At 36.5% G+C, this 19,021-nt stretch overlaps 1 protein-coding gene across 5 annotated transcripts in view; it reads right to left on the bottom strand.

Annotated features, from left to right (window-relative positions):
- Positions 1–19,021, bottom strand: part of KMT2E (lysine methyltransferase 2E (inactive)) — a 98,864-nt gene that overhangs the window by 35,160 nt on the left and 44,683 nt on the right. For all 5 annotated transcript variants that reach the window (XM_060020278.1, XM_060020279.1, XM_060020275.1 and 2 more), the window contains 5 exons: positions 16,305–16,419; positions 15,203–15,432; positions 12,028–12,108; positions 3,874–3,932; positions 2,781–2,953 (listed from right to left, as the gene is read on the bottom strand). In XM_060020278.1, coding sequence (XP_059876261.1) covers positions 2,781–2,953; positions 3,874–3,932; positions 12,028–12,108; positions 15,203–15,432; positions 16,305–16,419 — 658 coding nt within the window. The remainder of the gene's footprint in view (positions 1–2,780; positions 2,954–3,873; positions 3,933–12,027; positions 12,109–15,202; positions 15,433–16,304; positions 16,420–19,021) is intronic.

The following is a 19,021-nucleotide window of genomic DNA, read 5'->3' on the forward strand; positions in this document are numbered from 1 at the left end:
GAAGAGACATTCCCAAGGAAAAATCAATAGTGCTTTTGACAATAACTCTGAATGTCAAAGACTAAAGATGACTTAAAGATTTTTAAACCTAGATAATGGCTGTGCTGCTGAAACAAAAGAAGAATTTGAAGTATGATAAAAGAAGATGCAAGTTTGATTTACAGAGGAAACACTGAAAGAAAAATAGAACATTCATAAGTAAGTAATATGTGCTGACCATAGTTTTATGAAAAACTTAATATCAAGTTTGAAAAATTCTTTTCAAGTAAAATTAGAAAATTTAAAAAATTAAAAATAAATTAAAATCCTAATATATGGGTCACAATACACAATCCATGTCATTAACAGTGTTAACGCTTCATGCCAAAGCCCTAAAGTGCTAAAACACCAACCAACAATACCTTAATAGGGTTTTATGAGTATTTTTTAAATGTCATCTGTCCAGAATGTCTATTGTTAACTCCATTCACATTTTTAACAGTTAGCCATAACAACAGGCTGAATAAAAAGCGAAATTAGATATATCCTTCTGCTATATATTTTTAACTATATATTGCCCCCAAATAATAGTAAAAACTTAACAGTAAAGCAAACTAAATCTTTTACGCCCAGTTCCTGGATTTTTTTTTCTAACCCTTATCAAGTATTACTAACTTAACAAGAGAGAAAAAATTCTTTTTAAATATACAACAATATTCTGAAACAAATAAAATGTGCTCCAAGACAGAATTGATTCATTTTAAATAGCCAAAAGTCATTCCAGCCAGAGAAAATGCAAAATCTGTTTTATTAAAAAAGTAGATTTGTTAATCTAGATGACCTAAAAATAGAACTACACAAGGATAACGTTTCCAAGTAACTTTTATACAGTAAACAGAGAAGGCATAATTTGAAAGCAGTAGATGAAAAAATTAGGTCAATACCTAAACACGAGTTCCTAAATTGTAAAAAGCACTTAATAGACAATCACTTTCTCTGTATAAGTTACAATCTGAGATGAGGAAAATAACAATGAAATAAAGCAAAATGTGCTTAAGTGCTGTAATAATAGGTTCAAGTGCCATGATGAAATGCAAAGAAAGATCATCATAGCAAATTTCATCGAAAAAAGTACTGCTTTAGATGGGCCTCAAAGTAGAGTAGGAGTTTAAAAGATAAAGATGGAGAAGAGAATATTCTGAACAATGAAGGGAACAGCTTAAGTAAAGATAACATATCAGAAATCAGAGGGAGAATTTGGTAATAGTTGTCCAGATTGAATAAAATACAGGAGAAGAATAGCAAAATTAGAGACACATATGTGAAGACTGCTAGAATCAAGACTTATTTTAAACAGGGAGGTGAAATTAGAAAATGAAAAAGATATTTAAAAGTACATGCTGCCGGACTTCCCTGGTGGCGCAGTGGTTAAGAATCCGACTGCTGGGCTTCCCTGGTGGCGCAGTGGTTGAGAGTCCGCCTGCCAATGCAGGGGACACAGGTTCGTGCCCCGGTCTGGGAAGATCCCACATGCCGCGGAGCGGCTGGGCCCGTGAGCCATGGCCGCTGAGCCTGCGCGTCCGGAGCCTGTGCTCCGCAATGGGAGAGGCCACAACAGTGAGAGGCCCTCGTACCGCAAAAAAAACAAAAACAAAAACAAAACAAAACAAAAAAAAGAATCCGACTGCCAATGCACTGGGGACACCGGTTTGAGCCCTGGTCTGGGAAGATCCCACACGCCGCGGAGCAACTAAGCCTGTGTGCCACAACTACTGAGCCCGCGCACCTAGAGCCCGTGCTCCACAACAAGAGAAGCCACCACAGTGAGAAGCCTGTGCACCGCAATGAAGAGTAGCCCCGCTCACCTCAACTAGAGAAAGCCTGTGCGCAGCAACCAAGACCCAACGCAGCCCCCAAAATTAATTAAATGTAAAAAAAAAAAAAAAAAATACATGCTGCCTATTAAATAACCAAATAATATCATGAAGAATTACTCAAAAAAAATGATTTTATACCTACGTATAATTTCACTCTTTAATAAATATATAATCATTATTGAAAGTATCTTTTACCTTACATGACAAAAAACTTCATTAGCAATTATAACAAATTTATTAAAAAGTGGCTTATAAATAGTTTTCTGCCATCATATCCTGGTGATATATATATATATTTTTTGCAGTACGCGGGCCTCTCACTGTTGTGGCCTCTCCCGTTGCGGAGAACAAGCTCCGGACGCGCAGGCTCAGCGGCCACGGCTCATGGGCCCAGCTGCTCCGTGGCATGTGGGATCTTCCCGGACCGGGGCATGAACCCGTGTCCCCTGCATCGGCAGGCAGACTCCCAACCACTGCGCCACCAGGGAAGCCCCTCCTGGTGATATTTTAATACAAAAATTTAAGTGAGAAAAATCTAGGTCATAAGAAATTCAACAAATGTGGAGCCTTATTAAAATGATTAAATATGATTCAGAGACAAACAGCTATAAACAACCATTCACAATCATTATATGCTCCTCTACCTCTTTATAAGTTATTAAAAATTTAGAACTGTTATTTCTGTTTTCTAAACCAACAACCCACTAAATCTTATTTTAGCTTTTGCATTTCTATGACTAGTCTCATCAGAGTGATGATTTAAAGCAGTTTGCAAACATTTTTCTCTACTCCATTTCAATCTTTAAAACACATTAAAAATTTTAAATGAGTTTGAGTAAGCTTAGATGCTGCTACCTTCTCTAGCTACTATCCATTACTTCTACCACTTCCTATCTATTCATCTTCAAAATAGGAAAAACTTACTTTTTTACATTTTGAAATGTTTTGTTCTTTCTCCCCACTTTTTTTCCTTCTTTTATCATTAACCTTGGAAACTCTTGAAGCAGTTAAAGTAATCGATGTCGGGGTATGCTGAAATGCAGTATATAATTCCACAGGAACCTCATCACCACTCTCAGTTGCACTGGTATCACCATCTTCAAAGGCAAAATAAAAATTATTGCACAAGTAATACTTCTACTTCAAACAATAAAACAGCATTCCACATGACAAACTATTATTCCCCCACCTTTCTGAAGAATAAACATTTTTTTTCACTTCCTCACTCAGTAAGACACATTTAAATGCAAACTGCAAATATATTTCTGATATGTTAAACTAGAAAGGATACAAAATCTGACAACACACTCAGGTGATGTGACTGTGGGAAACAGACACTTACAAACATAGCCAGTGGAAATTCAGAATTCTCTATGAAGGGGAATTTAGCTATATCTAGCAGAATTCTATATACACTTACCCTCTTCACCCAGCAACCCCATTTCTAGGGATCTATCCACAGATAAAATGGGAAAAGTACAAAAAAACCCTTATCCAAGAGGGTTTCATGACGTTACTATCTATAATAACAGCCCAAATGTCCATCACACAGTTCAATAAACCATGGTTATTCAAAAATAGTTGTACTGGTGGCAACATGTTTTATAAGCCAAAGTGAAAGTTTAGCATATGTTACAACTTCAAATCCTGTTCCTAAAAATGAAATAAACACTATTGCACATTATCAACTAACGGATCACCATCTTTCAAAAGAGCAAACATATTTTACATCTTTAAACCAATAGGTTACCTATGTGCAAGAAAATATGGATGATTTTTATTTATTTTCCATATTTCCTAAAATAAATACATTACTGTTCTATAAAATCTGTAAAAAAAGAGTATTTAAAACCTCCACTTGAAAAAAAAAAAAAAAAAAAACCTCCACTTGAGATTGTAAATTATATATACAATCAACGTTCATTAGCAAGCAGTTTACGTCTGACTAAAAAATATGCAGGCCTCTTATTCTCTCAATCATACTAAAGTTAATTTAGTATAGATCCTTTTCACCCACCTGACATATTTTCCCTTTTCCGGCGTTGTAGTAGCACCGCCCTCTCTTTATCCAAACTCCTATATTAAAATATTAACATGATTATTTATAAACTTTCATAAATTTAGATATAAAGCAGATCTGTTTTAAATGTGATAAACTTGATAATTTCTCTAATGTTCTTATTGAAAAATGTACAGTATAAAATATATGTACATCACTTGCCTTACAGTTTAGATTTGATCTAGCATAATTAGCAGTAGATGCCAGTTAAGTGACTCTGTTGTGTTAAGAAAATAATTTTTTACTTTGGAAATTAGTACTTTTTTTTCCCAAACTGAACAAACCAAAAAGTCTGGGGGGACATGTTAGCGTCATTATTGCATTATTACTATTTGCCTAATTTCCAATTTTGAAATAATAAACACTAAACATTTAACAATTAAGCAAAATATTTCATTAACCTCCCCCAGCCTCCGCTCATGAAGTACATCATCCATAGTAACTGTTTACTTGCCCCGCTCTTCGCCCCCAAAGCGTTTTCACTGTCTAAACTTATTAGTCTAAATGTCAAATAACTAGATATAGTTCTTACATGGGAGCTGAGATGGGAGAATAAGAGCTTTAGACTGAAATACCTACTACTCAGTAATAAGACTTGCCTTAATATCTAGTAGGACATAAAACTATCCTAGCATCACTGATAATTCTAGTTATCACAGAACAATAAGCAGATATCACTCAAGTGACTGTCCTCCCTAATGGTCAGTTTTTAAGCAAGCTTTACTGAAAATCAGCAGATATTTACCCCATGATTAAAAAAAAAGATTTTAACATGTTAAAAAAACCCCAACTATCTGTAAAAAGGCTAGTAACTATTATAAAGTGAAACAAAATCAAAGAAAAACCTCACTCATACAAGGATATGTCCACTCTCACCACTCTTATTCAACATAGTTTTGAAGTCCTAACCACGGCAATCAGAGAAGAAAATGAAAAGAAATCCAAACTGGAAAAGAAGAAGTAAAACGGTCACTGTTTGCAGATGACATGATACTATACATAGAAAATCCTAAAGATGCCATCAGAAAACTACTAGAGCTCATCAATGAATCTGGTAAAGTTGCAGGATACAAAATTAATGCACAGAAATCTCTTGCATTCCTATACACTAACAACGCAAGATCAGAAAGAGAAATTAAGGAAACACTCCCATTTACTGCAATGAAAAGAATAAAATACCTAGGAATAAACCTACCTAAGGAGGCAAAAGACCTGTACTCAGAAAACTATAAAGAACTCATTGAAGAAATCAAAGATGACACAAACAGATGGGAGAAATATACCATGTTCTTGGATTGGAAGAATCAATATTGTGAAAATGACTATACTACCCAAAGCAACCTACAGATTCAATACAATTCCTATCAAATTACCAATGGCATTCTTCACAAAATTAGAACAAAAAATTTTACAATTTGTATGGAAACACAAAAGACCCTGAATACCCAAAGCAATCTTGAGAAAGAAAAATGGAGCTGGAGGAATTAGACTCCCTGACTTCAAACTATACTACAAAGCTACAGTAATCAAGACAGCATGGTACTAGCACAAAAACCGACATACAGATCAATGGAACAGGAGAGAAAGCCCAGAGATAAACCTATGCACCTATGGTCACCTAATCTATGACAAAGGAAGCAAGAATATACAGTGGAGAAAAGACAGCCTCTTCAATAAGTGGTGCTGGGAAAACTGGACAGCTACATGTAAAAGAATGAAATTAGAACACTCCCTAACACCATACACAAAAGTAAACTCAAAATGGATTAAAGACCTAAATGTAAGACCGGACACTATAAAACTTTCAGAGGAAAACATAGGAAAAACACTCATTGACATAAACCACAGCAAGATCTTTTTGACCCACCTCCTACAGTAATGAAGATAAAAACAGAAGTAAACAAATGGGACCTAATGAAACTTAAAAGCTTTTGCACAGCAAAGGAAACCATAAACAAACCAAAAAGACAACCCTCAGAATGGGAGAAAATATTTGCAAACAAAGCAACCAACAGGGGATTAATCTCCAAAATATACAAACAGCTCATGGAGCTTAATATTAAAAAAAATTTTTTAAAAACTAACAACCCGATCAAAAAATGGGTGGATGACCTAAATAGACATCTCTGCAAAGAAGACATACAGATGGCCAAGAGGCACATGAAAAGATGCTCAACATCACTAATTATTAGAGAAATGCAAATCAAAACTACAATGAGGTATCACCTCTCACCACTCAGAATGGCAATCATCAAAAAATCTACAAACAGGGCTTCCCTGGTGGTGCAGTGGTTGAGAGTCTGCCTGCCGATGCAGGGGACACAGGTTCGTGCCCCGGTCCGGGAAGATCCTACATGCCACGGAGTGGCTAGGCCTGTGAGCCATGGCTGCTGAGCCTGCACGTCCAGAGCCTGTGCTCCGCAATGGGAGAGGCCACAACAGTGAGAGGCCCGCGTACCGCAAAAAAAAAAAAAATCTACAAACAATAAATGCTGGAGAGGGTGTGGAAAAAAGCGAACCCTCTTGCACTGTTGGTGGGAATGTAAACTGATACAGCCGCTATGGAGAACAGTATGGAGGTTCCTTGAAAAACTAAAAATACAACTATCATATGACCCAGCAATCCCACTATTGGTCACATACCCTGAGAAAACCGTAATTCAAAAGAACACATGTACCCCAGTGTTCACTGCAACACTATTTACAATACCTAGGATATGGAAACAACCTAAATGTCTAACAATAGATGAATGGATAAAGAAGATATGGTACATATATACAATGGACTATTACTTAGCCATAGAAAGGAACGAAATTGGGTCATTTGTAGAGATGTGGATGGACCTAGAGTCTGTCATACAGAGAAAAGTAAGTCAGAAAAACAAATATCGTACATTAATGCATATACATGGAATCTAGAAAAATGGTAGAGATGAACCTACTTCCAGGGCAGGAATAGAGATGCAAACGTAGAGAATGGACATGTGGACACGGCGAGGTGCAGGGGGGAAGGGGAGGGTGGGATGAACTGGGAGATTAGGATTGACATATATACATTACCATGCGTAAAACAGATAGCCAGTGGGAACCTGCTATAAAGCACAGGAAGCTCGGCTCGGTGCTCTGTGGTGATCTAGATGGGTGGGATGGGGGGGTGCGGTGGGAGGGAGGTCCAAGAGGGAGGGGATATACGTATACATATAGCTGATTCACTTTACTGTACAGCGGAAACTAACACATTGTAAGGCAGTTATACTCCAATAAAAAAGAAAAAAAGGAAAAACCTCACTCATAATAAACAAATGAAAAGTATCAATAAAACACTGAGATTACCATCTCTCATCTAGTTAAACCAGCAAAACTCCAACTCCATCAAAAACTCTACTGTGAGGCTGGGGAAAATAGGCATGCTTATCCATGACTGGTGGGAATTCAAAACTGGACAGTTGCTACTGGAGGGGAATTTGGCAATATCTGACAAAATTTGATATATACATTTACCCTTTTACTGAACAATCCCACTTCCACTTGCAATTACACAAGACTGGAAACAACTCAAATGTCCACTCAAAGGGATGACTAAACTACAGTACATGAAAAAGATGGAGCACCTTGAAGCTACAGAAAGAAATGAGTCAATCTCTATATTACTACTATGAAGTGATCTTCAGGATATATTTTTAAGACAAAAAACTAATGTGGCAAAAACTCTACTATGCTACTGCTTATCTAAGTAAGGAGGAGAATACAAATATATATATATATGTGCATATCTGTTTCTAATATAACAAACAATGGAAGGAATAATCAATTTTTAAAAAACTGTTACTTCCAAAGTGGAAGGAACAGGGGTCGTAAATGTTAGACTTATTTGAATGTACCTTGTCTTAAATATTTGACTTTAGAATGATGTGACTACTTCTTACATAATTAAACAAGCATATAATTATAAAAATAAAGTACAAAAAGCAATCCTTAAAAATAAAATTGCTATATTACTCATCCATTTCTGGTAGGAATGAAAAAATGATACAACTACTCTGCAAAATAATTTGACAATTTCTTATAAAACTGAACATGCAACTACCTACCATATGACCAAGCAATTGCACTCTTAGGCATTTATCCCAGAGAAAACAAAACTTAGGTTTAACACCAAAACCTGTACACAAACGTTCAGAGCAACTTTATTTGTAATAGCCAAAAAGTGGAAATGACCCAAATGTCCTTCAGTAGGTGAGTGGTTAAACAAACTCTGGTACATATATACCACATAACACTACTTAAAAATAGAAAAAAGTGAGATACTGATATATGCCACAAATTAGCTGGCTTTCCAGGGAATTATGCTCAGTAAAAAAAAAGCCAATCCCAAGGGCTTCCCTGGTGGCACAGTGGTTGAGAGTCCGCCTGCCGATGCCAGGGACACGGGTTCGTGCCCTGGTCTGGGAAGATCCCACATGCCGCGGAGCGGCTGGGCCCGTGAGCCAGGGCCGCTGAGCCTGCGCATCCGGAGCTTGTGCTCCGCAACGGGAGAGGCCACAACAGTGAGAGGCCCGCGTACCGCAAAAAAAAAAAAAAAAAGCCAATTCCAAAAGGTCACATACTGTGTGATTCCATTTATGTAACATTCTTAAAATGACAGAATTACTGAAATGGAGTACAGATTTAGTGGTTGCCAAAGGTCAGGGATGGGAGGGGTAAGAGGTGGGAGGTAGGTACGGCTAGGAAAGGCAACATAGGAATCTTTGTGATTGACATGTTTTGTAGCTTGACTATACCAATGTCAATATTCTGGCTGTGATATTGTATTAACAGTTTTGCAAGATGTTACCACTGGGAGAAACTGAATAAAGGATACGCAGGATCTCTGTATTATTTCACAAATGCATGCAAACCCATATTACTTCAAAAGTTTAATTTTTAAAAAATCAAAAATAAAACTAGGGCTTCCCTGGTGGTGCAGACGTTAAGAATCCCCCTGCCAATGCAGGGGGACATGGGTTCGAGTCCTGGTCCCAGAAGATCCTACATGCTGTGGAGCAACTAAGCTTGTATGCCACAACTACTGAGCCTGCATTCTAGAGTCTCTGAGCCACAACTACTGAGCCCGCGTGCTGCAACTACTGAAGCCCGTGCGCCCTAGAGCCCATGCTCCTCAACAAGAGACGCCACCGCAATGAGAAGGCCACGCAACGCAACGAAGAGTAGCCCCTGCTCGCCACAACTTGAGAAAGCCCGCACGCAACAACAAAGACCCAATGCAGCCAAAGATAAGTAAATAAAATAAATTTATTAAAAAAATAAAATAAAAAAATAAAACTAATAACCTAACCCAGAAGTGTGTACCCAGTTGGTGTTACAACCACACAATAAAATTCTTTCAAGAGACTTTAAACACAAAAAATTAACTATACATCCCTGTAGAAAATATCTTACAGGAAAAAAAAGTTCTGAAGTGTGTTACATAATCATATTGTTACAGGTGCTATTGTTGGTACTCTTACTCTGAGACTGTTACATTCTTCTATGGGATTAAGCAGTTGAGCAAATTACATGATACTCTAATTACACTACTGTATATGTTGTTGAGAACTAGGATAAAGAGAGACACAGATGGAATACAGAAACAGTTAAATGAAAACCTTGTACAGTTGACCTCTGAACAACGTGAGGGCTGGGGTGCCGAAATGCAGAGTGTGTAGTTCTGTAGTATTAACTATTGAAAAAATTCCATGCATAAGTGGACATGCACAGTTCAAACCTATGTTGTTCAAAGGTCAACTGTATTCCTAAATTTAAATTGCAATTATCTGTATAAACTCATGTATTTTATCTTAAAAATAAACAAACAGACAAAACTTCTAGTAGACTAGGTTCATCTACTAAAAAGACCTAGCAACGTTGAGTAGTTCCAGAGGAAGGAGCATTACTAGCTCTCAGATTCTGGTCTTGAAAACCAATTCTGAGCGTGGGGCACAGAAGTATGAGATAAGCCCGAGACATCTTGTCGTATTAGATTGCACAAAGCTAGCAAATACTACTAGGGTATTGTCAAAAGGACCACAAAGCCAACTCAAAGTGGTTCCCATTAACCAAAAATGGGACAAAATTTCAACATAAATAAGGATAATAGAGGGACTTCCCTGGAGGCACAGTGGTTAAGAATCTGCCTGCCAATGCAGGGGACACGGGTTCGATCCCTGGTCTGGGAAGATCCCACATGCCATAGAGCAACTAAGCCCATGCACCACAACTACTGAGCCTGAAATCTAGAGCCCGCGAGCCACAACTACTGAGCCCGTGTGCTGCAACTACTGAGTCCATGCACAGCAACTACTGAAGTCCATGTGCTCTAGGGCCCGCATGCTGCAACTACTGAGCCCGTGTGCTGCAACTACTGAAGCCCGTGTGCCTAGAGCCCATGCATTGCAACAAGAGAAGCCACTGCAATGAGAAGCCCGCGCACCACAACGAAGAGTAGGCCCCGCTCGCCGATAAGACTCCACGCTCCCAATGCAGGGGTCCCAGGTTCGATCCCTGGTCAGGAAACTAGGTCCCACATGCATGCTGCAACTAAGAGTTTGCATGCCACAACTAAGGAGCTGACAAGCCACAACTAAGGAGCTGGTGAGCTGCAACTAACAAGCCCGTGAGCCACAACTAAGCAGCCCACATGCCACAACTAATGAGTCCACGTGCCGCAACTAAGGAGCCCGCCTGCCGTAACTAAGACCCTATGCAACCAAATAAATAAATATTTAAAAAGAAAGGAATAACTGCAACAGACTGATATCCAATATGTTTAAATCCCTGACTTCATAATGACACTTAGAATTCTTTTCACTATTCTAAAAACTGATAAAGGCTACAAATCAACAAGCATTTATCCTGCCTTTCCTCAGTGAAATATACCTTAAGAGAACTGAACAGTTAATATGGGGAAGTTTTCTACAGAAATAGTCCAGCTAATAAGTGATAAGCAATAGAATTAACATGTCACTAATTTGCAACCCCTAATAAATTAATGGATCTTAAAAATAACCATCAATGGGTCCCATTCATATATTATAAGATGTGTCACCTGATAGAACACAGTGTATGAAAGTCTAACCCCCCCCCCCAAAAAAAAGGGACCTAAATCTAATCACACACCTATTTACAGAAATATCTATAGAGAGAAATCTGTTAAACCATGATAATGCAATTGGCAAACTCACCAGGATAAATAGACAATTCAGTCCCTTAAAGAAACACACTGCAAAGGAGACTGGGGTTGGTTGGGTAAGGGGTGTAGCTTTAGATTACTAGAGACTTAAAAGAGATGTATAGCAACCAATCAATACTTTAAGAATGGCTGGATGTAATAGATTTTGTTACATGTTTCAATATAATAATCGTTTTGTGGTTATAGATTTTTGTTAAAAAATTCTTTTATAGATACATACTGAAATACACATACACAAATACATACATACTGAAATACATAAGGATACATATGAATGAAATAATATATTTGGGATTTGCATTAAAACAATATGTGAAGGAGAAAAAGACACAGCAATGTAAATGAAAAAAGATTATTGACAATTGTTGAAGCTGGGTGGTGGAAACATGCAGGTTCATTACACTATTACTTTTATATAGGTTTGAAATGTCCATTAAAAAAGATTTTTTTTGAAAAGCACAAAAAAGAAATGGGAAGAAAACACATTACTGCCAACAAGCAGAATGACAGTAAAAGCCCTGCAAAATTCTGTAACTAACGAAATGTCCTTCTAGTAACTTTATAACATAATTTGCAGTCCACTGAAAAAAAGATGTCATCACTTAAAAAAGGCACTATTATTTCATGCATCATTAAAAACCCTAGAAAATAAACCATGACATGCTATCAATGGAAAGATTCTTCTTGATTTTAGAGATGTCAGAATGGAAAAAGAAAAAAACCCAAAAAACAAAACAAACCATAAAAAGGAAACTTCTTCCATCTTAGATTCGATGAAATACAGTATCCATTAATTGTTTAATCTAGAATTCATACATAAATTTCTAATAACTAAAGATTACCTCAGTAAAATGACTGGCAATTTTACTGTATGTACAACTTACCTAGGCTGACAACGCTCACAAAGATATGTATCAGGAATATGCTGCCTGTCAATCCCCATGCAGTCAATATGTTGCCAAACACTTTAAAAAGGAAAAAAAAAGAAAAGCAGAACATATAAAATATTATTAAAATCATCCTTAAATTAAGATTTGATATTCCATTTAACTATCAGTTAATAAGTGTCTACTTTGAGTTTAGCAGTGTAAAAGGTAATACGAAGAATTCATAGAAATAAGTCCTCGGGAAGATAAAACTTTGAGATGCAAAAATAAGAGGACAAATATAGGATGTTATATATATGATATAAATTTCTAAAGCAAATATAATTTTACAATGTAAAAGGTATACATTACAAATATAATTAGAAATCACAAACTGGAGATGTCCACAATGCTTCGAATTAATGGGAAAAGAATCCTGAAGAATAACAGAGACTTGAAGAGAACCTCACTTGGGAAATTAGGAAGAAAAGACCTCATTATAGCAACATTTTCTCAAGTAGACAGATACTGGGAGCAACAGCCAGAAGGCAGTTAATATATCTGAAGAAGAATGTTCATTTTGAGAAACAGAGGGGGATAAAACTGAATTAGTAAAATGCAGTCAGATTACATACAACCTGGAATGTCAGGATTTGCAGAGCATTCCTCTAATTGGCAACAGGTAACAACTAGAGGTTGCTTTGATGGTATACAGTGTTAATTCAAAGAAGTTAAGAAACTGGAGGCATAAAAATCAACTAAGAGGCTTTTCCAACATTCCAGATCTCAGTTAAAGAACAATGGAAAGAACTAGAATGATGGCAGAGAAGATGAAGTTAAAGAATCCAATAGTCATTTCATGAAGATAGAGACTAAATCTATTATGAACTCTATTTTTAATGTGATACATGGACCAACTTGAGGCAAATTTCTCAATGCTATTATTTTGCATTTTATTGCCAAGACTTTAATTGGTCTAAAGTTGATATATAGTCTTAATTATTCCTTATATAATAATGAGCTACTTTTAATATATAGCTACTGAGTTAACTGCTATGGATCTTGCTCTTTACTTCTTAACTGAGTATGTTGGGACGAGAACTGGTAAATGTGAAAGGTAATGGACTATGTATCAAAGATGTAGGGGAAAAAGTTCAAAAGAAAAGCAGAACACCTGACATGGAGAGTCAGAATAACAAATTAGGTTAAATCTGGGGGCTAAGTAATAATGTCATGCAGACCACAGAAGAAATAAAACTAGAAAATGAATAAATAATCAGAGCTCTAGATGTCAAACTTGAAAGAGATGAGTATGGGCAGTAGGTACATGAAAATATATAGAGGCAATGAAAACAAGAATAGAGGAAAAAAGATTAAGCCTTGTAGTATACTACAGGTTAAGCAGTAGAAAAGTAGAATAAAAATAAATAAATTCATAACAAATAGAGCAGTTGCTAAAAAGCAAATACCTTGAATAATCCAAAATACGTGAACTGGTCCCTCAAGAATTTGTAGATAGGTATAAGTCCTAAGGACTATTTCACTCTTTTCTAATAGATATAATTCTATATTATATATAGATCATTGTAATTAATCAAAACAAAAACACTTTAGATTATGCATTAAAATAAAAACATTGTCCAATGATATGTAGTTTATCACATAAGACAAAATCAGCAATGAGAAAGCTATTTTATATGATTGGTTAAAATATAAATTCAGATTTGCTAATAAGTAGCTAATTAAAAAATAATGAGGAAAACAAGTTATCAGAGAAGTTATTTTCTTAGTTTTTAAATTCACCTCCTGAATAAGCTCACTGAGGTGACTGCTTATGGTAATAGTATGTACCATAAGTTTATTTTTAAATTTTAAAAAGCATCACAATGTATTTTTATTATGAAAATTAACTCAAAGCATTAATATTACAACTTCCCATAAAAATAACATCAATGGGCTTCCCTGGTGGCGCAGTGGTTGAGAGTCCGCCTGCCGATGCAGGGGACGCGGGTTCATGCCCTGGTCCGGGAAGATCCCACATGCCGCGAAGCGGCTGGGCCCGTGAGCCATGGCCGCTGAGCCTACGTGTCCGGAGCCTGTGCTCCGCAACGGGAGAGGCCACAACAGTGAGAGGCCCGCGTACCGCAAAAACAAACAAACAAACAAAAAACCCCATCAAATTTCACATTCCACTTAAGACTAATCTTCCCCCTTTTTGGAAAAGGTAAATCAACTTTTTCATATATAACCTAACTGCCTGTTTATATCAATAACATCCCACTCCTAATCACCTAACTTAATAGATGGGAACAAGATTACAAATAATGCAAAGTAATTTCTATGTGGCTCAACAATGCATTTTTACACTCACATTCAAATATGGGTACTATTTCAAATAAAATGATGAAGCTATGCCTTAAGACCAGATCCAGGACATTCTGTAAACTATCAAACTTTCTTATCCTCTACAGTACATTGCTTAAATACTCTCTGCTTCCCAGCCTATGCAGGGGATGGACTCAGTAACTTTCAGGTTGAAATCCTACTGTTCCCTCTCCATCCTCCCCAACTCCCTCCCACCAGGGGAAAAAAAAAAAAAGAAAGAAAACAAAACCCCTTTCTCTCCCAATCACACCTTCTCTAGGGGAGGAGGCCTTTCTTGGTAGTTGAACCAGGGTTGGGGGAGGGGAGACTGTGGTTCTGGTTCAAGGAGACTCCAGAGTGCTGCAAGGTTCAAGTCAAAAGGAGGTGAGAGAGTCAGGTCAAACAAACATCAATCAAAATGTATAATTCCCCCAAACTGGAAAATCACAGTTGACTATACAGCACAAATAATTCCAAAGGAAATACACAGGACTCAATTCTCCTCTCATTTCTGTCTTGTCTACTTTATGTAGTTGTATTACTACCAAATGAGTAAAAAGAGAGATGTGATTCTATATGAATAAAGTTCAGAACTGATTGCCTATTACTCAATTAACAACGAGGATTTCTAAGAAAAACTCTAGGATAGCTTTTTTCCCATAGGGGCATTTCCTAGGAGCAAAAGAGAGTGCACTGACAGTTGCAAAAGTATCACTTAAAAAATGCATTTATCAATTCCTTCAAAAGTCACTTTATTTTTTCCAACATTAACAATCACAAAGGTTAGCAGCGTTCTAGAAAAATAAGCAAATGGCATGAAACATTTTACCTGCATTTGTCACAACAGATCATGTATCCATCATCATGTGTAAAACCACATATGCACCTGGTTACATCAGTACCATAACTTCCATCCTCAGATGTGCTGATTGTAGTAGCACTGGAAGTTTCATCAAAATTAGGAGTGGTAAATATGCCTACTTCATTTTTGCTAATAAGAACTGATGGAGGAGGGGAAGCCGGAGGTGTTGGAGGAGGACGAGCACCATAATTATGGTCCTGGGTAATTAATCACAAATACATCACAATGTAATTTCAATAAAAATATAAACTAAGCAACTTAAATAAAATTCAATCCTTAAATATTTGAGGGAGATGAAATTGGCCTACTTCTTCCTTAATACCTTTAAAATAATGACTTGGTGAAACCAGATATAGAAACTTGGTCACCTTCACAATGCAAGATGTGAGAATAGTGGTTAAAAAAAAAAACAACTCAGGAAACTGGAGGCTAAAGAATAACAAAAACAATTACAAAAGACGTATTATCACTATAAAGTATACAATAGGGATTTTTAAAGTTTTGGCAACATTGAATAGACAAGCTTAGACAAGCTTTCATTTTCTCAGCTATGAAATGGGGATGAAAACTATACCTATCTTATTAGGTTGTACCTATCTTATTAGGTTGTTTTTGAAGATGAAATTAGATAATATACGCAAAAATGCTTAGCACAGAGCCTGACATATAAGTGCTAAATAAATGGTAACTATATAATTACTATATAATTTAGAATCAACAGTAGATAGTACAATTCTATCTACAGTCTTTTTATACAGAAGGTAAAGAATTATAATACTAAACTATTAATAGCATAAAAAAGCAAAATAATAATAATATAAAAACTTCTAGGGAATTCCTCTTATAGAATTTTAATCCCTTGAATAAATATAATTAGATCAATGAAAAAACTAAACTACAAATTACATACCTAATTGTTTAGATAGTATAAAACAAGTCTGCTTTTAAAATATTCAGTTTTAGGCACAATACCACACACATCAACTTTCAACCTCTAGATATATAAAATATATAGAGATTTATATACAGATATAAAACATACCCTTCCAGAGAAACGTGTGACACTTACCGCATAGGGCAGACCAATGTAACTGTGTGAATGATGCGAGCTGCTGGTATATAACTGGTGGGGATAACTGTTGGATTTCTCAACTACCACAGGGCTAGCTTCTACAGATTCTGGTCTGGAGGGAAAAAAGTTGCATCAAAGAGGATTGCATTGATTTTTTTCCTTTCAATCTATTTAAAATTATAAGCACTTATTTTATTGGCTATCAAATAAAATGTCTTTAAAATGTCTAAAACAAAGACACCCTGTGGACATGATGTATCCTATTTAGAATCTGCATCATTAAAACAAACTTTTAATTAAGTACAATAAATGTCCCCCCTTCAAGTTCAGATATAGTTTTCCTATCATTAAAAAAAATTAGTAGAGATTAAACATTACTTAATATACTCAGTGGCACTGGGGACACTATGCACAGGATGGAGAAAAGTGGTAGAAATAATTTAAACAAGACTAAGGACATACTGAATCCATATGGACCCCAATTTGAATGTGAAGTATACATTTCAATGTCAAAGCTTCATGTATGTGTTAGTGTGTCAAGATATAACAAAGCCTTGGAAATATCAGAAAACCTAAGGAACAGGAAACCTCACAATGAACCAAGGTTTGCTTATGAAAAAAATGTAACTAGCAGTCTATGGTAGTGTAAGATCAGCAGTTCTGGCCTGATAATGGCCAAATGATGATGACCTGACCAACCACTGATACAACTGAGAGTAACAACTCATCCACTTTGGTGGACTTATAAATTCCCTGGCCTAGCATTTTACATTCATCACTTTCCCAAATTCTTCACTTATATCAATCCTCCTGAGCCCTAGCCTGATAATTCCTATTGATCAATGTGGTAGTGAACCTACTTGAGGGCAATTCACACTGAAATTAATTTCTCCCTTGCACACACACAACGACTCATTTCTGTGCCTTTATTCTTACCAACGCCATCCTTTGAGATGATTTTTTCATAACTCTTATGCTACCTCTTATTCAAAACCTTCCCTTAGAATTTAGTACTACTTGCACTCTTCATGGTTTAAGGCTTCTTAATGCAGTTACAATCTAATTGGTCAAATTTCTACTGTCAATTACTTCCTGATACACTGCCCCCCTCCACTCATCCCCTGCACAAAGTCTCAGTTTTGCTCTAAGTGACTGCTGCTTGGGATCCAGTGTGCTAAAATCAGTAGAGAGAGGAGGCACAAACTGAGGTCAAGTGGTTCTGAAGGAGATTACAAAAGAAGAGTCTCCAAAATGTTCTGAATATTTAGAAAACCAGTACTCACCTATTATCTATGCTGTTACGTTAAAATTTTACTTGCTTAATCTTTTAAAAAAAATGTGTTTCTTAATTCCAAACTTAACACATGCTCATTGTACAAACTTTAAAACAGAAGTACGTAAGAAAGTGAAAAGATCATGTCTTCATCCAAACCTGATACACCCATGTTAAGATGCCTCTAAATTTGTCTATCCATAAATACATCTAACAGTTGTTTTTTTTTTTTAAAAATGAGAATGTACAATATGTACTCACAATTTGCTTTTTCAATCTTTCACTGTCAACACATACCTACCTTATTTTTGGTAATAACAGATTATTTCATTATATGAATGTACCATAGTTTATTTAACAAATTCCCTTTTGGTAGATGTTTAAATTGTTTCTGTTTTTCAGTGTTAAAGGTATCACTGAAATTGTACACCCTTCTATACACTGTTTTCTGCTTACTTGGCAGTATTTCTACAACATGGATTCCTGGAGGCAGAAATGCTGAACAAAAGGGTAAATGCACATAAAATCAATACATACTGCCAAACCACCTTTGACTACAATATTGATTCCTTTAGAATTCTTTTAAAAATACATAGAGGGGGGCTTCCCTGGTGGCTCAGTGGTTGAGAGTCCGCCTGCCGATGCAGGGGACCCGGGTTCGTGCCCTGGTCCGGGAAGATCCCACATGCTGCAGAGCGGCTGGGCCCGTGAGCCATGGCCACTGAGCCTGCGCGTCCGGAGCTTGTGCTCCGCAACGGGAGAGGCCACAGCAGTGAGAGGCCCGCGTACCGCAAAATAAATAAATAAATAAAATAAATACATAGAGGGAAGAAATGGGGTTTTAGCAATTCCTGACCTATTATTAAAGCAAGATTGTAGGAATTGTGGCCATTACAGAAAGATTCACTCTTAGGGATTTAGAGTGTGGCAAGAAATTTGTATTTTGGAGTAGATAATGGTTGGGAATTAAAAAAATAAGACTTTCAGTGAATACAGATAAATTCAAGCATGTAAACAAGCCACAAATCCTTTGCATAACCTCATGATTCAAATTAAAGCTATACAGCACTATTCACAATAGCCAAGACACGGAAACAACCTAAATGTCCATCAACAGATTAACAAATAAGATGTGGTACATATATACAATGGAATACTACTCAGCCATAAAAAAAGAATGAAATAATGCCATTTGCAGCAACTTGGATACAACTAGAGATTATCATACTAAGTGAAGTAAGTCAGAAAGAGAAAGACAAATACCATATGATATCACTTATATGTGGAATCTAAAATATTGCACAAATGAACCTATCTACAAAACAGAAACAGACTCACAGACATAGAGAACAGACTTGTGGTTGCCAAGGGGGAGGGGAGAAGGAGAGGGATGGACTGAAAGTTTGGGGTTAGTAGATGAAAACTATTACATTTAGAATGG

The sequence above is a fragment of the Delphinus delphis genome, chromosome 9 (assembly GCF_949987515.2).
Source record: "Delphinus delphis chromosome 9, mDelDel1.2, whole genome shotgun sequence".
In the NCBI taxonomy this organism is placed as follows: Eukaryota; Metazoa; Chordata; class Mammalia; order Artiodactyla; family Delphinidae; genus Delphinus; species Delphinus delphis.